The sequence below is a fragment of the Cetorhinus maximus genome, chromosome 9, assembly GCF_964194155.1.
Source record: "Cetorhinus maximus chromosome 9, sCetMax3.hap1.1, whole genome shotgun sequence".
In the NCBI taxonomy this organism is placed as follows: Eukaryota; Metazoa; Chordata; class Chondrichthyes; order Lamniformes; family Cetorhinidae; genus Cetorhinus; species Cetorhinus maximus.
In genome coordinates, this window is record NC_135887.1 from 7,906,213 (window position 1) to 7,924,893 (window position 18,681).

The 18,681-nt window shown below is 40.2% G+C and overlaps 1 protein-coding gene across 3 annotated transcripts in view; it reads left to right on the top strand.

The window, feature by feature from the left end:
• LOC144684343 (protein phosphatase Slingshot homolog 2-like) overlaps positions 1 to 18,681 on the top strand; it is a 172,982-nt gene that overhangs the window by 109,488 nt on the left and 44,813 nt on the right. For all 3 annotated transcript variants that reach the window (XM_078548004.1, XM_078548003.1, XM_078548001.1), the window contains 2 exons: positions 1,400 to 1,464; positions 16,536 to 16,654. In XM_078548004.1, the coding sequence (XP_078404130.1) occupies positions 1,400 to 1,464; positions 16,536 to 16,654 (184 nt within the window). The remainder of the gene's footprint in view (positions 1 to 1,399; positions 1,465 to 16,535; positions 16,655 to 18,681) is intronic.

Consider the following 18,681-nt stretch of genomic DNA (forward strand, 5'->3'; position numbering starts at 1 on the left):
AATAAATTGTTCTATATAAAAGAGATGTGGAACTGGAATACCATATACCTTTCCCATTTCAGTGCTTATTCCGTTTAGTTCACAAAGTAGGTCCTTATAAATTGAGTTAATGAATTGAAATATTTTGTGCACAGTGAGATTACATCCCAGCTTGAAGAAACATTTGCATCATGGAGAGGATCAAACTTAAAAGATTAAGTGCCATGTTAGCAAAAGCAGCATTTGGGATGCTTTCAATTCTGTTATTCTGTTGGCAAAGAAATGAACACAGCCTGAACAATGAAGAACAGGTTTCTAGTGTAGTATAATTTCCTAATGTAATGCAATAGTATTTGGGTGCATTGTACAATCTCAATGAAGACGAGCAGATATATTGTGTGAAACATACCTCTGTGCCCATGGACATGTGATCACCTAGGGTGTGTTTTTTGGCAACACCCTAGTTCTCCATTTTGTAATTACCTATTTCCCGCTTTAATTCTGTATTCAATTTTACTTTTAATTTATGCACAACAGTGAGGTCAGTTTCTGCATTTGCAGCCCATCAATCTGACTTAAATCTGGTTTCTTCATTATGCAGTGTGTAAAAATGAGATTTTACGAATTGATTTTCCCTGATGTGCACAACACCTAAAAGCAGTAGTATTCATCTTTTTGCTTTCTCTTCTGAGTGCTGCTGCCATAAAAATAAAACAGCAACTAATTGTCATAAATGATTATTGCAACTGCTACGACAGCCTAATGTTATGAAATTAAACTTGTTAACACCTTGTAATAGAAGGCCCTTGCTTGATTTCTTCAAAAATTAATCATTGTTTAGATTCTGGTCTCCGAAAGATATTGTGTGGCATCTCTTGCAGCTGTGGGGAACAAATATCAAGTGACCTCTCGATGGTTGTGCAAGGATAGTCACTGTGTTAAGAGTTTCCTTGGCATTGACAGCATCTTAGGAACTGAGTGTTGTTTGTGATTTATAATGGAGCCATAGGAAAGGGTAATAATGGCAAGTTTCCATTATAATTATAAGGATTTATTATAGAAGTTTTTAAAAAAGGACAAAATGTATTATTTTTATAATGAGCACTAAATTGGATCTGTGTGTCTGGTCAAATTATTCCCTCATTTCATCTAAAATTGTGCATGGCCATAGGAGATCTATGTGTGTGTGCATCAAAAAGTATTAAGATTGAAGTGTTATCTATCTCCAAATGGGAAAATATGCACAGTTATGCCAATGTGGAAGAATCACATGTGGCCATGTATATACATCAGTGATCAGAGAGATGACGGTAACCGAAATTCAGTGAGCTATCACAAATACTTGGAACTGATTATTGACAGAATTTCTTTCACTTTCCTATATCCAGCTCCTTACAGATTTTTGTTTTGTTCTTTCAAGGTGACCTTCAACAACACCTCCAAGCAATGTTTACCCTCCTTAGACCTGAAGATAACATCCGTTTGGTGAGTTATCCATGTATATGCAAATTCCTCTGCCATTTCAGAACTATGCCTTTGAATAAATCTGTAGAAATTTTCCCAAAGAAATTGAATTATCTATTCACATTCCTATGTACCATACATATAACTGAGGGATGAGCGGCTGACTTCTGTGCAGGACGTTGACCAACTTTGACCTTGAATTGAACACCAGAAAGTGTACAAAAACCCTGGGTTGATTCACTAATTCGACTCTACTGACTGTCCTTCACCCTTACTGAAGCTGTAGATTTATTATATGGTGAGTTGTAAGGGTGCGAAGCAGGCACTTACATACGAACACAAATTAGGAACAGAAGTTGGCCACTCGGCCCCTCGAACCTGCCCCACCATTCAATAAAATCATGGCTGATCTGATTGTAACCTGCCACCTACCCCCAGATAACTTTTCACCCCCCCCACCCTGCCCCATGTTTATTAAGAATCTATCTACCTCTGCCTTAAAAATATTCAAAGACTCTGCTTCCGCTGCCTTTTGAGGAAGGGAGTTCCAAAGACTGACTAACCTCTGAGAGAAAAATGTTCCCCTTATCTCTGCCATAAATGGGCGTTCCCTTATTTTTAAACAGTGACCCCTAGTTCTAGATTCTCCCACAAGAGGAAACATTATCCCCATATCCACCCTGTCAATACCCCTCAGAATCTTAAAGGTTTCAGTAAAGTCACCTCTTACTCTTCTTCTAAACTCCAGTGGATACAAGCCTAACCTGTCCAACTTTTCCTGATAAGACAACCCACCCTTTCATGGTATTAGTCTAGTAAACCTTCTCTGAACTGCTTCTAACGCATTTACATCTTTCCTTAAAAAAGGCAACTTATACTGTACACAGTAGTCCGGATGTAGTCTCACCAGTGTCCTGTACAACTGAAGCATAACCTTCCTACTTTTATATTCAATTCCCCTTGCAATAAACGATAACATTCTATTAGCTTTCCTAATTCCTTGCTGTACCTGCATATACCTTTTGTGATTCATGCACTGGGACACCCAGATCCCTCTGAATCTCAGAGCTCTGCAATTTCTCACCGTTTAGATAATATGCTTCTTTTTTATTCTTCCTGCCAAAATGGACAATTTCATATTGCCCACATTATACTCCATTTGCTAGATCTTTGCCCACTCACTTAACCTGTCTATGTCCCTTTGTAGCCTCCTGATGTCCTCTTCACAACTTACTTTCTTACCTATGTTTGTGTCATCAGCAAATTTAGCAACCATACCTTCGGTCCCTTCATCCAAGTCACTTATCTGGCATTTATTTCGAGAGGACTAGAATATAAAAGCAGGGATGTGCTGCTGAGGCTTTATAAGGCTCTGGTCAGACCACATTTAGAATATTGTGAGCAATTTTGGGTCCCGTATCTCAGGAAGGATGTGCTGGCCCTGGAGAGGGTCCAGAGGAGGTTCACGAGAACAATCCCAGGAATGAAAGGCTTAACATATGAGGAACGTTTGAGGACTCTGGGTCTATACTCGATGGAGTTTAGAAGGATGAGGGGGGATCTGATTGAAACTTACAGAATACTGAAAGGGCTGGATAGAGTGGACGTGGGGAAGATGTTTCCATTAGTAGGAGAGACTAGGACCCGAAGGCACAGCCTCAGAGTAAAGGGAAGACCTTTTAGAACAGAGATGAGGAGAAACTTGTTTAGCCAGAGAGTGGTGAATCTATAGAATTTATTGCCACAGAAGGCTGTGGAGGCCAGGTCATTGAGTGTATTTAAGACCAAGATAGATAGGTTCTTGATTGGTAAGGGGATCAAAGGTTACGGGGAGAAGACGGGAGAATGGGGTTGAGAAATTTATCAGCCATGATTGAATGGCGGAGCAGACTCGATGGGCCAAATGGCCTAATTTCTGCTCCTATGTCTTATGGTCTTATCTAAAATGTAAAAAATTGAGGCCCTAGCACTGAACCCTGTGGCACAAGATCCATTTTCTGTTTCCTGTTAGCTAGCCAATCTTCTATTCATGCCAATATGTTAATTCCAGGCCCCCCCCACTTACCCCATGAGCTTTTATTTTCTGCAATAATCTTTGATGTGACACCTTATCAAATGCCTTCTGGAAATCTAAGTACAGCACATCTACCGGTTCCCCTTTATTCATGGTACATGTAACATTTTCAAAGAACTCCAGTTTTCACAAAACCATGTTGATTCTGCCTGATTGCCTTGAATTTTTCTAAGTGCCCTGACGTAACTTCTTTAAAATTGCTTCTAACATTTTTCCCTATGACAGATGTTAAGCTAACTGGCCTGTAGTTTCCCTCTTTGTCTCCCTCCCTTCTTGAATAAAGGAGTTACATTCGCTATTTTCCAATCTAATGGAGCCTTCCCTGATTCTAGGGAATTTTGAAAGATTAAAACCAACGCATCAATTATCTCACTAGTCACTTCTTTTAAGACCCTAGGATGAAGCCCATCAGGACTGGGGGGGATTTGTCAGCCTGCAACTCCAACAATTTGCTAAATACCACTTCCCTGGTGATTGCAATTTTCTAGTTCCTCCCCCACTTCCAATTCCAGATTTACAGCTTTTTCTGGGATGTTACTTGTATCCTCTATAGTGAGGACAGTTGCAAATTATCTGTTCAATTCATGTGCTAAAGTGAACAGGCAATTCACCTGCCATCTTCTTATTTTCTATTATTAATTCCCCAGGCTCACTTTCTATAGGACCAATGTTCATTTTTATTAACTCTTCTTTTTAAAATATCTGTCAAAACTCTTTCTAACTTTTTATATTTCTAGCTAGCTTTCTTTCATACTCTAATTTGATGTCTTTAGAGTCTAGAGATCTATCCATTTCCTTCTTAAATATAATCAGTGACTTGGCCTCCACAGCCCTCTGTGGTAGAGAATTCCACAGGTTCGCCACCCTCTGAGTGAAGACGTTTCTCCTCACCTCAGTCCTAAATGGCCTTTAAATGAGATTGTGACCCCTCATTCTAGACCCCCCAGCCAGAGGAAACATCATCCCTGCATCCAGTCTGTCCAGCCCTGTCAAAATTTTATACATTTCAATGAGATCCTCTCTCATTCTTCTGAACACCAGTGAATACAGGCCTAGTCGGCTCAATTTCTCCTCATACGACAATCCTGCCATCCCAGGAATCAGTCTGGTGAACCTTTGCTGCACTCCCTCTATGACAACTATATCCTTTCTTAGGTAAGGAGACCAAAACTGCGCACAATATGCCAGGTGTGGTCACACCAAGGCCCTGTATAGCTGTAGTAAGACATCCTTGCCCTTGTATTCAAGTCCTCTAGCAATGAAGGCCGTCATACCATTTGCCTTCTTAACTGCTTGCTGCACCCACATGCTTGCTTTCAGTAATTGATGTACAAGGACCCTCAGGCCCCTTTGTACATCAATATTTCCCAATCTATCACCATTTAAATAATACTCTGCCATTCTGTGCTTCCTACCGAAGTGGATAACTTCACACTTATCGATGTTATACTGCATCTGCCATGTATTTGCCCACTCACTCAACTTGTCTAAATCACCTTGAAGCCTCTTAACATCCTCCTCACCACTCACATTCCCACGTAGTTTTGTGTCGTCAGCAAACTTTAAAATATTGTATTTGGTTCCCTCATCCAAATCATTGATATATATTGTGAATAGCTGGGATCCAAGCACTGATTCCCTGCGGTACCGCACTAGTCACCGCCTGCAATTCCGAAAAAGACCCATTGATTCCTACTCTCTGTTTCCTGTCTGCTAACCAATTGTCAATCCATTCCAATATATTAACCCCAATCCCATGTGCTTTAATTTTACACACTAACCTCTTATGTGGAACTTTATCAAAAGCTTTCTGAAAATTCAAATACACCACATCCACTGGTTCTCCCTTATCTATTCTGCTAGTTACATCCTCAAAGAACTCCAGTAGGTTCGTTATACATGATTTCCTGTTCATGAATCCATGTTGACTTAGAAAATATCAATGGGATTAAACAATGCGTCCTGTTATCACATCCTTTATAATAGACTCTAGCATTTTCCCTACCACTGATGTTAGGTTAACCAGATTGTAATTCCCTGTTTTTCCCCTCCCTCCACTTTTAAATAGTGGGGTTATGTTTGCCACCCTCCAATCTGTCGGGACTGTTCCAGAACCTTCAGAATTTTGGAAGATGTCAACCAACACATCCACTATTTCCATGGCCACCTCCTTTAGTACCCTGGGATGTAGATCATCAGGCCCTGGGGATTTATCGGCTTTCAGTCTCATTAATTTCTGCAGCACTTTTTTTTTAGTAATAATAGTTCTTCATGTCGGAATCCTGTAGTACCAAGGCTCTTGGTATAGACATTGTACTGTGTTTATTGCGCTTTAAGTAATGGTTAGCATCAGAGCCAGGTTTAAACTGCTTGATTATGATGAACAGGACATCGTAATGGCGCCATGAAATGTTCTGTTGTCATGTTCTATGTACCAGTTTAGTAGATTTTGTGCTCTAGATTTGCATTGATGTTGACGGATTTCATTTGAGTCATCTTAACTTTCAAAATCCTAAATAACACTAATGAAAGTTAATTAAGTTAAAGTTCTAGAATCAGCTACTTTCGTACAATTCTATTTCATTGCCAAAGGACTTTTTGGAGCCTGTTCTTGAAAACCTCCAACTCTTAACTGTCAATCACCTGAAGCCTGACTACGGCCTGAATAGGTGTTGATTACCATTTGAAGCTTAAGTAGTCTGAGTCATCTCCGCTCACCTCAGCTCTATTTAAGAAAGGGACTATTAACAGCACACTATATCAGTGTGCTTGCACATGAGCAGGGGAGAGACCTCATCCTGAGTGAGACACAGCAGATTGAGTGTGGGTATTGGCAATTTGGTGCACAGTGGGAATTCGGTGTAGAGGGGAAGAGGTGCTCTTTGCATTTTTTCTTTGCTATCCAACTTCTTAAATCTTCAGAGAGTGGTCTTGCCCTGCTGCAGCAGTAGAGGCTACAAGGGAGAGGAATGACTGGTAAGTAGTGGGTAAGGTCGAATAAGTATTTACTACTTCTATTGCTTATAGCTTAAGGTATTTCTGTGGGTTATAGTTTGTATATTCTGTAGTAATGAGGATCAGGAAAGAAGGGCCCTAGAGTAATTGATTTAAAAGGTCTAATTTAAAGGGATAAGTCATGACAGGAGAGCTCAAAGCCGTGGTGTGCTCCTCGTGCTCCGTGTGGGAATCCGGGAACGTTTCCAGTACCTGGGACCAGCATGTGTGCAGGAAGGGTGTCCAGTTGCAGCTCCTGGAAGCTCGGGTTTTAGAGCTGGAACGGCAGCTGGGGACACTGGAGCATCCGCAAGTCTGAGAGCATCGTGGATAGCACGTTTAGAGAGGTGGTCACACCGCAGCTGAAGGGACTTGAGGAAGGAAGGGAATGGGTGACCACCAGGCAGCCTAAGAGAAACAGGCAGTTGTTCAGGAGTCCCCTGGGGTCCCGCTTGCAAATCGGTGTTCCATTTTGGAGGCTGATGAGGGCACTGGTTCCTCCAGGGAGTGCAGACAAAGCCAAACTTCTGGCAACATAAGCAGCCTGTCTGTACAGGAGGGGAGGAAGAGAGGAAGAGCAATAGTAATAGGGAATTCTATATTCAGGGGAACAGATAGGTGCTACTGTGGCCGTCAACATGACTCCAGGATGGTGTGTTGCCTCCCTGGTGCCAGGGTCCAGGATGTCACTGAACGGCTGCAGGGCATCCTGAAGGGTGAGGGTGATAAGGCAGAGGTCATGGTACATGTTGGTACCAATGACATAGGTAGAAAGAGGAATGTGGTCTTGCATCAAGAATTCAGGGAGTTAGACAGTAGACTAAAAAGCAGGACCTCTTGGGTTGTAATCTCTGGATTACTCCCAGTGCCACGTGCTAGCGAGCACAGAAATAAGAGAATAGCGCAGATGAATACGTGGCTTAAGAGTTGGTGCAGGAGGGAGGGTTTTAGATTCCCGGATCATGGGTCCATTTCTGGGAAAGGTGAGATCTGTACAAGCGGGATGGTCTAAATCTGAACCAGAGAGGGACTAACGTCCTTGCCGGCAGGTTTGCTAGTGTTGTTGGGATGAGTTTAAACTAATTTGGCAGGGGGAGGGGACACAGAATGTTAGCAGAATAGAGACATGTCATAATACAGTAAAACAATCAAGTCAGAGGGAGTACAGCTGCATTAAGTTTCAAGGGAGTCAGGCAAGGCTGGATGGCCCCTACTTTAATGCCAGGAGTATTACAGGTAAAACGGATGAGTTAAGGGTGAGGATTGACATGTGGAATTGTGATATAGTAGCCATCACAGAGACATGGTTGAGGGAGGGGCAGGATTGGCAGCTCAACATTCCGGGATCTAGAATCTTCAGGCGAGACAGGGGAGGGGGTAAAAGAGGAGGAGGCATTGCATTATTAGTTAAGGAGTCAGTTACTGCAGTAAGGAGAGATGATACCTTGGAAGGGGCATCAAAGGAAGCTTTGCGGTAGAGCTTAGGAATACAAAAGGGGCAGCCACATTGTTAGGTGTTTATTATAGACCCCCAGATAGTCAGTGGGAAATTGAGGAGTAAATATGTGCACAATTTGTGGAGGTGTGTAAAAACAATAACGATAGGGTAATTATATTAGGTGATTTCAACTTTCCCAACATTAATTGGGATAGACATAGTGTTAAGGGCTTGGATGAAGTGGATTTCTTGAAATGTGTACAGGAGAACATTTTAGGTCAATATGTAGAATGTCCAAAAAGGGACGGCGCAGTGCTGGACCTAATTCTGGGGAATGAAGCCTGACAGGTGGCTGAGATGGTGGTGGGAGAGCATTTTAGTGATAGCGACCACAACATGGTACAGTTAAAGTTTATTATGGACAAAGAATTAGACAAGTTGCAAAAAAATGTTTTGGATTGGGGAGAGTGGATTTTAGTAAAATAAGGCAGGATCAGGCCAAGGTAGATTGGGAACAGCTACTTTTGGGGAAATCTACAGAGGAGCAGTGAGGGGCATTCAAAAAGGAAATGGGGAGGGTACAGGCTCAGCATGTTCCCCCTAAGGTGATAGGAAGGAGCAACAAGCCCAGAGAACCATGGATGACCAGAGATATTCAGGATACAATGAGAAGGAAAAGATCAGGTACAAGGGGAACAAATCAGCAGAGGCATTAGTGGAGTACAGAAAGTGCAGGGTGCAGCTTAAGAAAGCAATTAGGAGAGCAAAGAGGGGATATGAGAGAGCTCTGGCTGGTAAAAGTAGGGAAAATCCTAAGATATTCTATAAGTATATCAATGGGAAGAGGATAACCAGGGAAAGAGTAGGGCCCATTAGGGACCAAGGGGGCAATCTATGGGTGGGGCCAGAGGACATTGGTAGGGTGTTGAACGAATACTTCACATCTGTCTTCACCCAAGACAATGAGGATGAAGGTATCGAACTTGGGGAGAGAGACTGTAAGGTTCTTAAGCAAATTGATATAGGGAGTGACAAGGTATTGGAGGTGTTGGCAGGCTTAAAAGTGGACAAATTTCCAGGTCAAGATGATTTGTGTCCCAGACTGCTGAGGGAAGCAAGGGAGGAGATCGCAGGGGCTCTGACCCAAATTTTTAATTCCTCCCTGGCCACTGGGGGGGTGCCAGAGGACTGGAGAACAGCTAATGTGGTTCCGCTATTTAAGAAGGATTGTAGAGAGAAGCCAGGGAACTACAGATCAGTGAGTCTCACGTCAGTGGTAGGGAAACTATTGGAGAAAATTCTGAATGAGAGAATCTATCTCCACTTGGAGAGGCAAGGTTTGATCAGGGATAGTCAGCATGGCTTTGTCAGAGGGAGGTCATGCCTAACAAATTTGATTGAATTTTTTGAGGAGGTGACCAGGTGTGTAGATGAGGGTAGTGCAGTTGATGTAGTTTATCTGGATTTCAGCAAAGTCTTTGACAAGGTTATAAAGAAGGCAAATGCACATGGGATACAGGGTAATTTGATAAGGTGGATTCAAAATTGGCTTAATTGTAGGAGACAGAGGGTGATGACAGAAGGCTGCTTTAGTGACTGGAAGCCAGTGTCCACTGACGTACCACAGGGATCTGTGCTGGGTCCCCTATTATTCGTCGTTTATATAAACAACATGGATGACTATGTGGGGAGTAGGATTAGTAAGTTTGCGGATGACACAAAGATTGGCTGGGTGGTTAACAGTGAGTTTGAGTGTCTCGGGCTACAGGAAGATATAGATGGGATGGTCAAATGGGCAGATAAATGGCAGATGGAATTTAACCCTGAAAAGTGAGAGGTGATGCACTTTGGAAGGAGTAATTTGACAAGGAAGTATTCAATGAATGGCATGACACTAGGAAGTTCTGAGGAACAGAGGGACCTTGGCGTGTGTATCCATAGATCTCTGAAGGCGGAGGGGCATGTTAGTGGGGTGGTGAAAAAGGCATATGGGACACTTGCCTTTCTCAATCGAGGCATATATTAGAAAAGTAGGGAGGTCATGTTGGAGTTGTATAGAACCTTGGTGAGGCCACAGCTGGAGTACTGTGTGCAGTTCTGGTCGCCACATTATAGGAAGGATGTGATTGCACTGGAGAGGGTGCAGAGGAGATTCACCAGGATGTTGACTGGGATGAAACATTTAAGTTATGAAGAGAGGCTGGATAGACTTGGGTTGTTTTCGTTGGAGCAGAGAAGACAGAGAGACGACCTGATCGAGGTGTACAAGATTGAGGGGCGTGGATAGGGAGCAGCTGTTCCCCTTCGTTGTAGGGTCAGTCACAAGGGGACATAAGTTCAAGGTGAGGGGCAGGAGGTTTAGGGGGGATGTGAGGAAAACCTTTTTTACCCAGAGGGTGGTGACGGTCTGGAACGCACTACCTGGGAGGGTGGTGGATGCGGGTTGCCTCACATCCTTTAAAAAGTACCTGGATGAGCACTTGGCACGTCATAACATTCAAGGCTATGGGCCAAGTGCTGGTAAATGGGATTGGGTAGATAGGTCAGGTGTTACTCACGTGTCGGTGCAGACTCGATGGGCCAAAGGGCCCCTTCTGCACTGTGATTCTGTGATTCTTATCTAGAAAAGGTGATCTTACTGCAGTGACTAGTGCTATTACAGAGATTTTTAATGAGATTCAGCAAGTTACAGTAGTTTTCTACTTCCTAAGACCTTGAAGTGTACTTGATGGCAATTTTTATTTTTCCACAAAATTTCAAAACAACATTCAGTTATCTGTTAATGAGTTTACTTCCAGAATTAAAGTCGACCTAGGATATGACATAAATCACAATGTCCGCTGTGTTTAAAAATGTGTGTGCAATTATCTCTTCACTCTTCACTGTTAATTTTACTGTATTGCTTCTTGTACAGTTTTTGTAAAAAAGAGACATTATTTAAATTTAAGTTTGTCTTTTATTCTTGTTTACAGATGATATTGAGTATTTGAATGCTTGAATTTCATTGAAAATAAAATTCAATCACTCCAGTAAATGGGGCTTGCTTTGTGCTTAATTCCTATTCGCTTCTCTAACTGCATATTTTACATTGTACCTGCAACAGCTCCATGCTGGATGATTGAAAATACAGCAGCCCAGATTCACAAAGGCCTAAACTGCATGGGATGATGACTCACATGTAAAGTAATTTGAAACCCAGTCACTTTATACAAGTGACATTGCTACATCATAATGTTGCATGCGATTCTTGGCATTTGATTCCCTACACTATAGTTGAGGGTCTGTTACCAACTGTTAGCTATTTGAAGATAATCTGCTGCAGACTGACAGTGGCCTGTGGATCTAGCCATGCCCATAAACACATGAAAGGTGATTTGAACCTAATAAGACTGCATGGAAAACTTAACTCGCCTTCTATTGTAGACTGTCTCTTCCTGCCTCCCTACATACCCTCAAAAAAAAAGTGTCCTATGAAAGCTAACCATGGTATGATATACATGTTTGATAATATTTTGATTCAACATTTAGTATCTGCTCTTCCGGGGCATTTAAAACCATTCTGAAGTTGTGGGTGTATTGTCTCCAAGAAAAAATATAATGTAGCAAAAACATATTTAATGCTTTAGACACAAAATAATTATTTTGATCTGTACACATTTTTCTTTAAATCTGTTTCTGTTCTGCATTTTCTCTTATACAATGATTTGGGGCTACAAATCTTTCTTCACTGTTAAAGCTACACTTTTGCTATGTTAGTTGCATAACAAAACTAATTGGTTTGCTTAAAAAAAACCTAGTCAAAAGGCAAATCATCTTTGGCATTTAATTTTACAGCACAATTACTGGTTGTAATGATATCATTTCTGCAACACTTAAATGTTATCTGTACAACTGATGTGATTAACTAAAACAAACTCTATGGTGGGAGTTTGAGCATAAATCAGCTGTGTTTCCTCCATTACAATATTGATTACACTTCCAAAGCACTTCATTGGTTGTAAATTGCTTTGAGACACCCCGGAGCCATGAAAAGCACTATAGAAATGCTTTTTTTTTTAACAGATGTTAACAATTTTTGTTTCAGACTCACAGCAATTGTTCTTTCTTTTGACTATTCAATTAGTATATTAGTGCTTTTATAATTAAGCTCATAATTTTATCAGGGAATTTGCAATATATTGTGGAAAACTGTATGCTAATGGTAATTCTGGCAGCAGTAATACGCTTTGATTGTTTTCCTCTTTATTTCAATCCCTGTTCTTTCATATACTCTCCTTAAGTACAGAAAGTAAGAATATAATAATTTACTAAATCAAGCTACTTTCCCTATTATCTATTTTCCGTAAATACAGTTATACCACCTTAAGCATTCATTTCCTCCAACAATGACATAATGTGGCTGCAGTAAGTACCATCCACAAGATGCATTGACAAAAATCATTAAGGCTTCTTTGACAGCATGTCCCAAACCATGGTCTAGGGCAACAAGTGCATGGGAACATTACCACTCCAAGTCACCCGCTATCCTACCTTGGAAAATATCATAGTCAAAATCCTGAAATGCCCTACCTAACAGCACCCTGGGTATATCCACACCACACAAGCTACAGAAGTTTAAGAAGGAAGCTCAAGGGCAGTTAGGGATGGGAAATAAATACTGGCATTGTCAGCAATGTCAACATCCCATAAATAAATACATTTTAAATAAAAACTATGGCAAGCAATTTTAAAGTGGGATGCACTGTGCCTTGGAAGCCAGTACAAGGAAAAGATTTCATATAGAGTGTCCTTGATTTCAAAGAAATGCCACGAACAATGTTCCAGCTGTTTTACTGAAATTCTTTGAGGTGCCATTTAGATGTGGAGGCTGCATTGACAGTACCTCGCAACGGGAGCAGCCTTCCTACTCTGCCCTCTGCTTAACCATAAATTGGTCTGACCTCATTATAAGGCATGACATTTATACTCAATAAATTTAATTTGTTAGCTTTAGAATAAAAGTGTTTGTACTGCATTCAGTCTACTCTTAAGTATGGAATATTTGGCATGCACACTTTAATTACTGACATTTGGAATATTCTTAAATGAGACTGGTATAAGAAAGGTGGAGAAAACTTTGCATAATGTATAATATATTTTGAAAATGTCTGTGCCAATAAGACTGATGGCCAACTAATTAACACACAAGATTTGAAATGACAAGATCTGAAATATTACGATCCAGTTAAGGACTGTCAACATTTAAAGAGAAATCTGAACACCCCGTTTTAACCAACAGAACAATGCCATAAGATTTCACTTTTTGTTAAACAAAACAAACTTTATTGTATATAAAAGAATTAAACAAAATGAGCATTATTAACAGTATAGTTTATAGCTACTTATGTTATGTGCTCAGATTTACTTCTTACTTCCCCCAAGAAACCTCTTATAAGGCACATCAATCTTAAAGTTGTTTACTGTAAGGACCACCCATAAGTATGCCATAATCCCCTGGAGAATTATCTTTAACTTCAGCTATTCCCAGAGGTAAAGCTTTCGTTTACCATCTCTTGACTATGGATGCCTCAGTCCCTTGTTCTGGTTACTTTTCAATACTTCCAAGCTAATCTACTGGTTGCTTTCTTTGGCACAAGACTGTGTGGAGGACCACTGTAGATTCTTCTGCCACTTTCAAACTAGACAATCTTCCAGCTTCTGTTCCCTAACAAAATTCAAACACAGATTAAGCCTCACCTGTACATTGCACCCAAATTAAACAATTCGTTTTTCCTAAAAATGTATTCCCCTTTTCTGGTGATCTGGAGCTGTGAGGTGAGAACTATACATGTACTACTATAAGCATAATTATTATTCATTGTTTGCAAATGTGCAGAGTCATGGTGAGTGGCTACCATTTTGGTAAAGGGAAAATGTGTGAATCTGCTTTAACAGCTTCCCCTTTCCAGGAATAGTAGTTACAAGCATTTATGTGGTTCTGATAGGGAAGGTCGTGGAAACTAATGGCGCAAGTAGTGAACTATTGACTGCTTAGCTACCAAGAATTTAGTTGGAGGTGGGAACCGTAACATTCACCCATTTCACCTGAGATGTTAAATGAATAGTTCTCATATATTTGTGCGGCCTTTAATTTAGTTCTTATAAAACATACACTATGATTTTATATCAGCTGTCAGTTTATTTAATTTTCTACTGTCTTGACACCATCATGTACCATTGCCTATATATTTTAGGGCCTCTGTATTAAGCAGGAGTACTTCCACATGATGTGGGGAGGAGAAAAACTTTAGGTAACAGCCTTTCTTTAGTTGTTGCACTCTTGCCTTCGAGCCAGAAGGTTAAGGGTTCAAGCCCCACTCTAGGATTTGGATACATAATCTTAGCTAACATTCCTGTGCAATACCTAATGAACACTGCACTGTTAGAGATGTCTTTTTGTATGTAATGTTCAATCAAAGTCTCTCTTGGATGCATTTAACATACCCAAGGTAGAATTTGAAGAGTAGGGCAGTTCTGCCCATGTCCTGATAAATATTTATTCCTCAACCAATAGTACTAAAATAGTTTATTTGTCCATTTGGGCTCACTGCTGTTTGTGACTCTTTGCTGAACACAGACTTGTCTATTGCATTTCCCTATGTTATAACAGTGACTTCACTTGAGGTTGTAAAAGGTGCTATGTCAGTGCAACATCTTTTTTAAGCTCGAAGGGGAATTAAAAGCAGGGCTCTCTTCTATCTCTTGGCGAACAGCTTAAGATCAGCAATGTCCGGAATCATTGTCTAAACAGCTGCCTTGCTCCCTCAGCTTGAGATGGTTTATAGCGAGACCAAAGAGAGGGTGAAAATAAGTTGGATGATCTGTGCAACTACATAAGTTCCACAATGAATTCATTCTTATAAATTTAAATGTACTAGTCTGGTTCTCTTAAGCATAGTGCAGCATAAAGATTGCTATTGGTAATAGCTAAAAATAACACTTGTTGCTGTATGGATGTTTAGGAAGTTTACTTTGCAATTGCTCTTGGGAGAACTAAGTGCATTTTACAATAAATCTTGTGATGTGGCAGGTGTTCATAAAGTGAATTCGTTGCCAAGTCATTTTTTTGTACTTCGACCGTAGACAGCAATGTGGGTAGAATTTTAATGGAGGATGTGAGGGTACACAGATGTGTGTACACATTCACCGCCCCTCCCCACCCCTTCCAGATAGTACACATTTGAACCCTGGAATATCTTAACTCCCAGGCCTGATTTACATCCCCCTAGCCATCTCAAGACAGTCATCTAAGAGGCAACTAGCCAGTTGCTGATAGGCAAAGATTAGGCCACCCGCTGGCAGTCAGTTACATTGCAGGGGATAGTTTTGGTAGCATCTCATGGGTAGGAAGAGGTGAGGTTGCGGGGAAGGAAGCTGGGACTGCAGATTATCCTTGTGGGAGCCAAAGAGTGCTCTGCCTAGCCTAACTTACCTTTTTTTGGACCCTTGCTTTTTTATTGAAAGATTATACTGAGCATGATGAGAAGGAATGGGATGGTAAGTTTTTGGAGGCTATTTTACCTGCCATGCAGGTTGGGTTGAAAACATCCCCATGTTTTTTGGATATTTTCCACCATATCAGCTGGTGGAATTTAAATGGAATTAAAATCTGTAATATAAAGCTAGTCCCAGTAATGCTGATCATGGAAACTATCATTGATTGTTGTCACTGATCTGGTTTAGTAATATGCCACCCTTACCTGGTCTGGCCTACATTTGACTCCACACTCTCAGAAATGTCGTTGACTCTTGATTGCTCTCTGAAATGGCCTAGCAAGCCACTCAGTTCAAGAGCAATTGAGGATGGGCATTTAAACAAATGCTGGCCTTGCTGGCAATGCTCACATCCCATGAAAGAATAAAGAAAAAAAAAATCCAGGGTTATGTTTGCCTGCAAATATTTATTCTTCCAGTCCCAGCACAAAAATTGAAATCAAAAGTGGTCTGTAACAGGCCAGGCTTACAAAAGCTCCATCCAATCATACTTGCACTGTTTATAGAACAGTGTTTGCAGATTTATTTAAAGCTTTGTTGTTATGGCGGGAAAGTGAGATTGAAGATCAGCCTTATCAGATCTTATTAAATAGCAGAGCAGGCTCGAGGGAATGTATGACCTACCCCGCTCCTATTTTCTATGTTTGACTGTACACAAAGCCATCCATGTGTGTGAATTCCTGTTTATCATTGTCAATGAACAAAAATGTAGGTTCAGTTTTACCAGAAATTGCACTGGAATTTGTTGGGTTTTTTTCATATGTTACAACGATCAATCCAGTTAATGGATTGTATAACTGGCAATCGCTGTAAACTAGCTTGTATTTATGGTCAGTTGACTATAGGCATTCCCATTTCACTTGACTTGCATTCAGGTATTGACTTGAAAATATTGCTATGTTTTTAGACAATCTGGTTCTGTGAAATAAATACTGATAGTTATACCCAGGTTGGGAGAGGACGTAATAAATTGACTTAATATGTCGTCTTTGTTGGACCAAGACTTAGAATGTCAGATCTTTTTTGAGAAAATTTTCTTTTAAATAATTCCAGGCTGTGCGGTTGGAAAGTGCGTACCTGGAACTAACGCGGTACATGGTGGTAGTTTCCACCAATGGCAGACAAGATACAGAAGAAAGTATTGTTTTAGGAATGGATTTCTTCAAGGATAGGTAAGAAAACGTCATATTTGGACTTGCCATTTACCAGTGTACATAATTGGTGGTGGAACTTTCATTGCTGTTTTATATAGTGAAGAGACAAGACTGAAATGATAAGTTCTGAAATCTATAACACAAAATAATTACTTTGAAGGATTCAGATAACATGATTAACCATAAGGGTTTTGCTGTCACATTTTATAGTATGTAACCACTCTGCTGGAACGGCTGCCTTGTAACCGACTCCTTGTTTGTTACAGGATGCTTGTTTTTGTATTAATTAAATTAGTTTACTCATGCAGGGAATGTTTTTGTTGTCAAGAGTTTACTAATAAAAGGATTTGTTTAATGATTTAACATACTTTCAAGTCAACATAATGTTGGAAGTAATGATTGTGATTTCAGCTAGTAATGGACCATTTGGATATCGCACTTGCTCTTTTTTTAAATTGCCAATGATTAAAAGTATCCTGCTAAAACATTGGCTGATTATTTAGTTTGGATTATGGTGAAATAGGCCTGGGGTTGATTTTTTTTGTCCCTCTTGCACAATGGTTCATTGTGTTTGCCTTTGTCCACCTCTCCCCACCCCTCCCTCTCTATAGTTTATTTAGACTTGCTCACCTGCTGGGCATGTTGCATTCTTTTTAGCCAGCAATTGTTTAACATTTTTGTTGCTTTTTTTTTTGTCCTGATATATCAATTTTCAAATTGTAGCATCTCTCAATTAATAGAATTAAATTTGTCCAAAAGGTTATTGCTAACATACTTGGATGCGGGCCAATCTGTGATGAGATTACTGTAACGAGTTAAATAACCTTTAGGTATACTATACAAAAAACACAACTGGAGCAGCTTGAGTCTGAGCCTAAAGATGTTAACTGGCTTATTGTCACTGAATCTTTGCACTGAACATTAAACCTTTATTCGTAAAAATGCTAAATTTTGCTTCAAAAAGCTAGGTCAAAATACCACCAATAAAAGATACCTACAGAAGAAATTTTTATGTTAAATAATGAGAGAAAAAAAAGTAAAAAGCGCACATGACATAAGTAACCTCGTTCGAATAACATGCCTTGCCTTGTGATAGCAGCTCGAGTCCCTTGCATACTTGTTTCATTGTCAGTGGACAGATAGAGGGTTTTATCAATGATGTCCTGTCATAAGGCTAAAAATACTGTTTTAAAGATCTTCCTGCTGTGGCTGTTTTCCCAAGGTAACAATGTGCAACACTTCTCTAATAAACTTTGGATCTTATGATGAAGTAAATAACTAGCATTATATCTGTCAGGTTTATGTTGATGTATGTCTGCTTGTTGCTATGTAAACAAAACAACACACACTCTTTATATAGTTCCATGGTTGAGGATGGCAGTTCTTGAGTGCCATCCTACTACAGGGTGCAATTAGAAATGGTTTAAGCATGTGGCTGGGGGAGGACCTAAGAATAATCTCTGATCATTGGGAGCTTTTTATAAAACTTTCCATGAGATCATTTGGTGCAGTCAACACAAGTTATTTGTGTTGACTGTCTCCCTGCTCCCTGCCCCACTGCTCTCTCTAACAATGCTGCATAATGATCACAATGAAGCATGGTTTCCAAAATCAGGACTGCATAAGTGGTTATGTTAAATTATACATCACTTGATATAACTGCAAAAATGCATATTCATTTACACTTTCAGTATGATGGTTCAAACATTTTCTGCATACCGCAGATATCTATATTTAAAAATATCACATCCAAACCCCTGTTCTTTTTATACTGCCTGGCCTTTGGGTGAAGCTAATGTTAAGGTGAGCTACTGCTGAAGAAAAATAAAATTGTGGATTCAGGTGAAACAGTAATGCACAGAGAAAATAGTTAGGAGTTTGCTCAGAATAAGTCTGTTCATTTTTTTTTTTCTTTGGCACATTGCAGCTATAGCTGAATTTTTTTTATTCGTTCATGGAATGCTAGATCAGTATTTATTGCCCATCCCTAATTGCGCTTGAGAAGGTGGTGGTGTCACGACTCAACTGGGGATAGTGCACTGTAA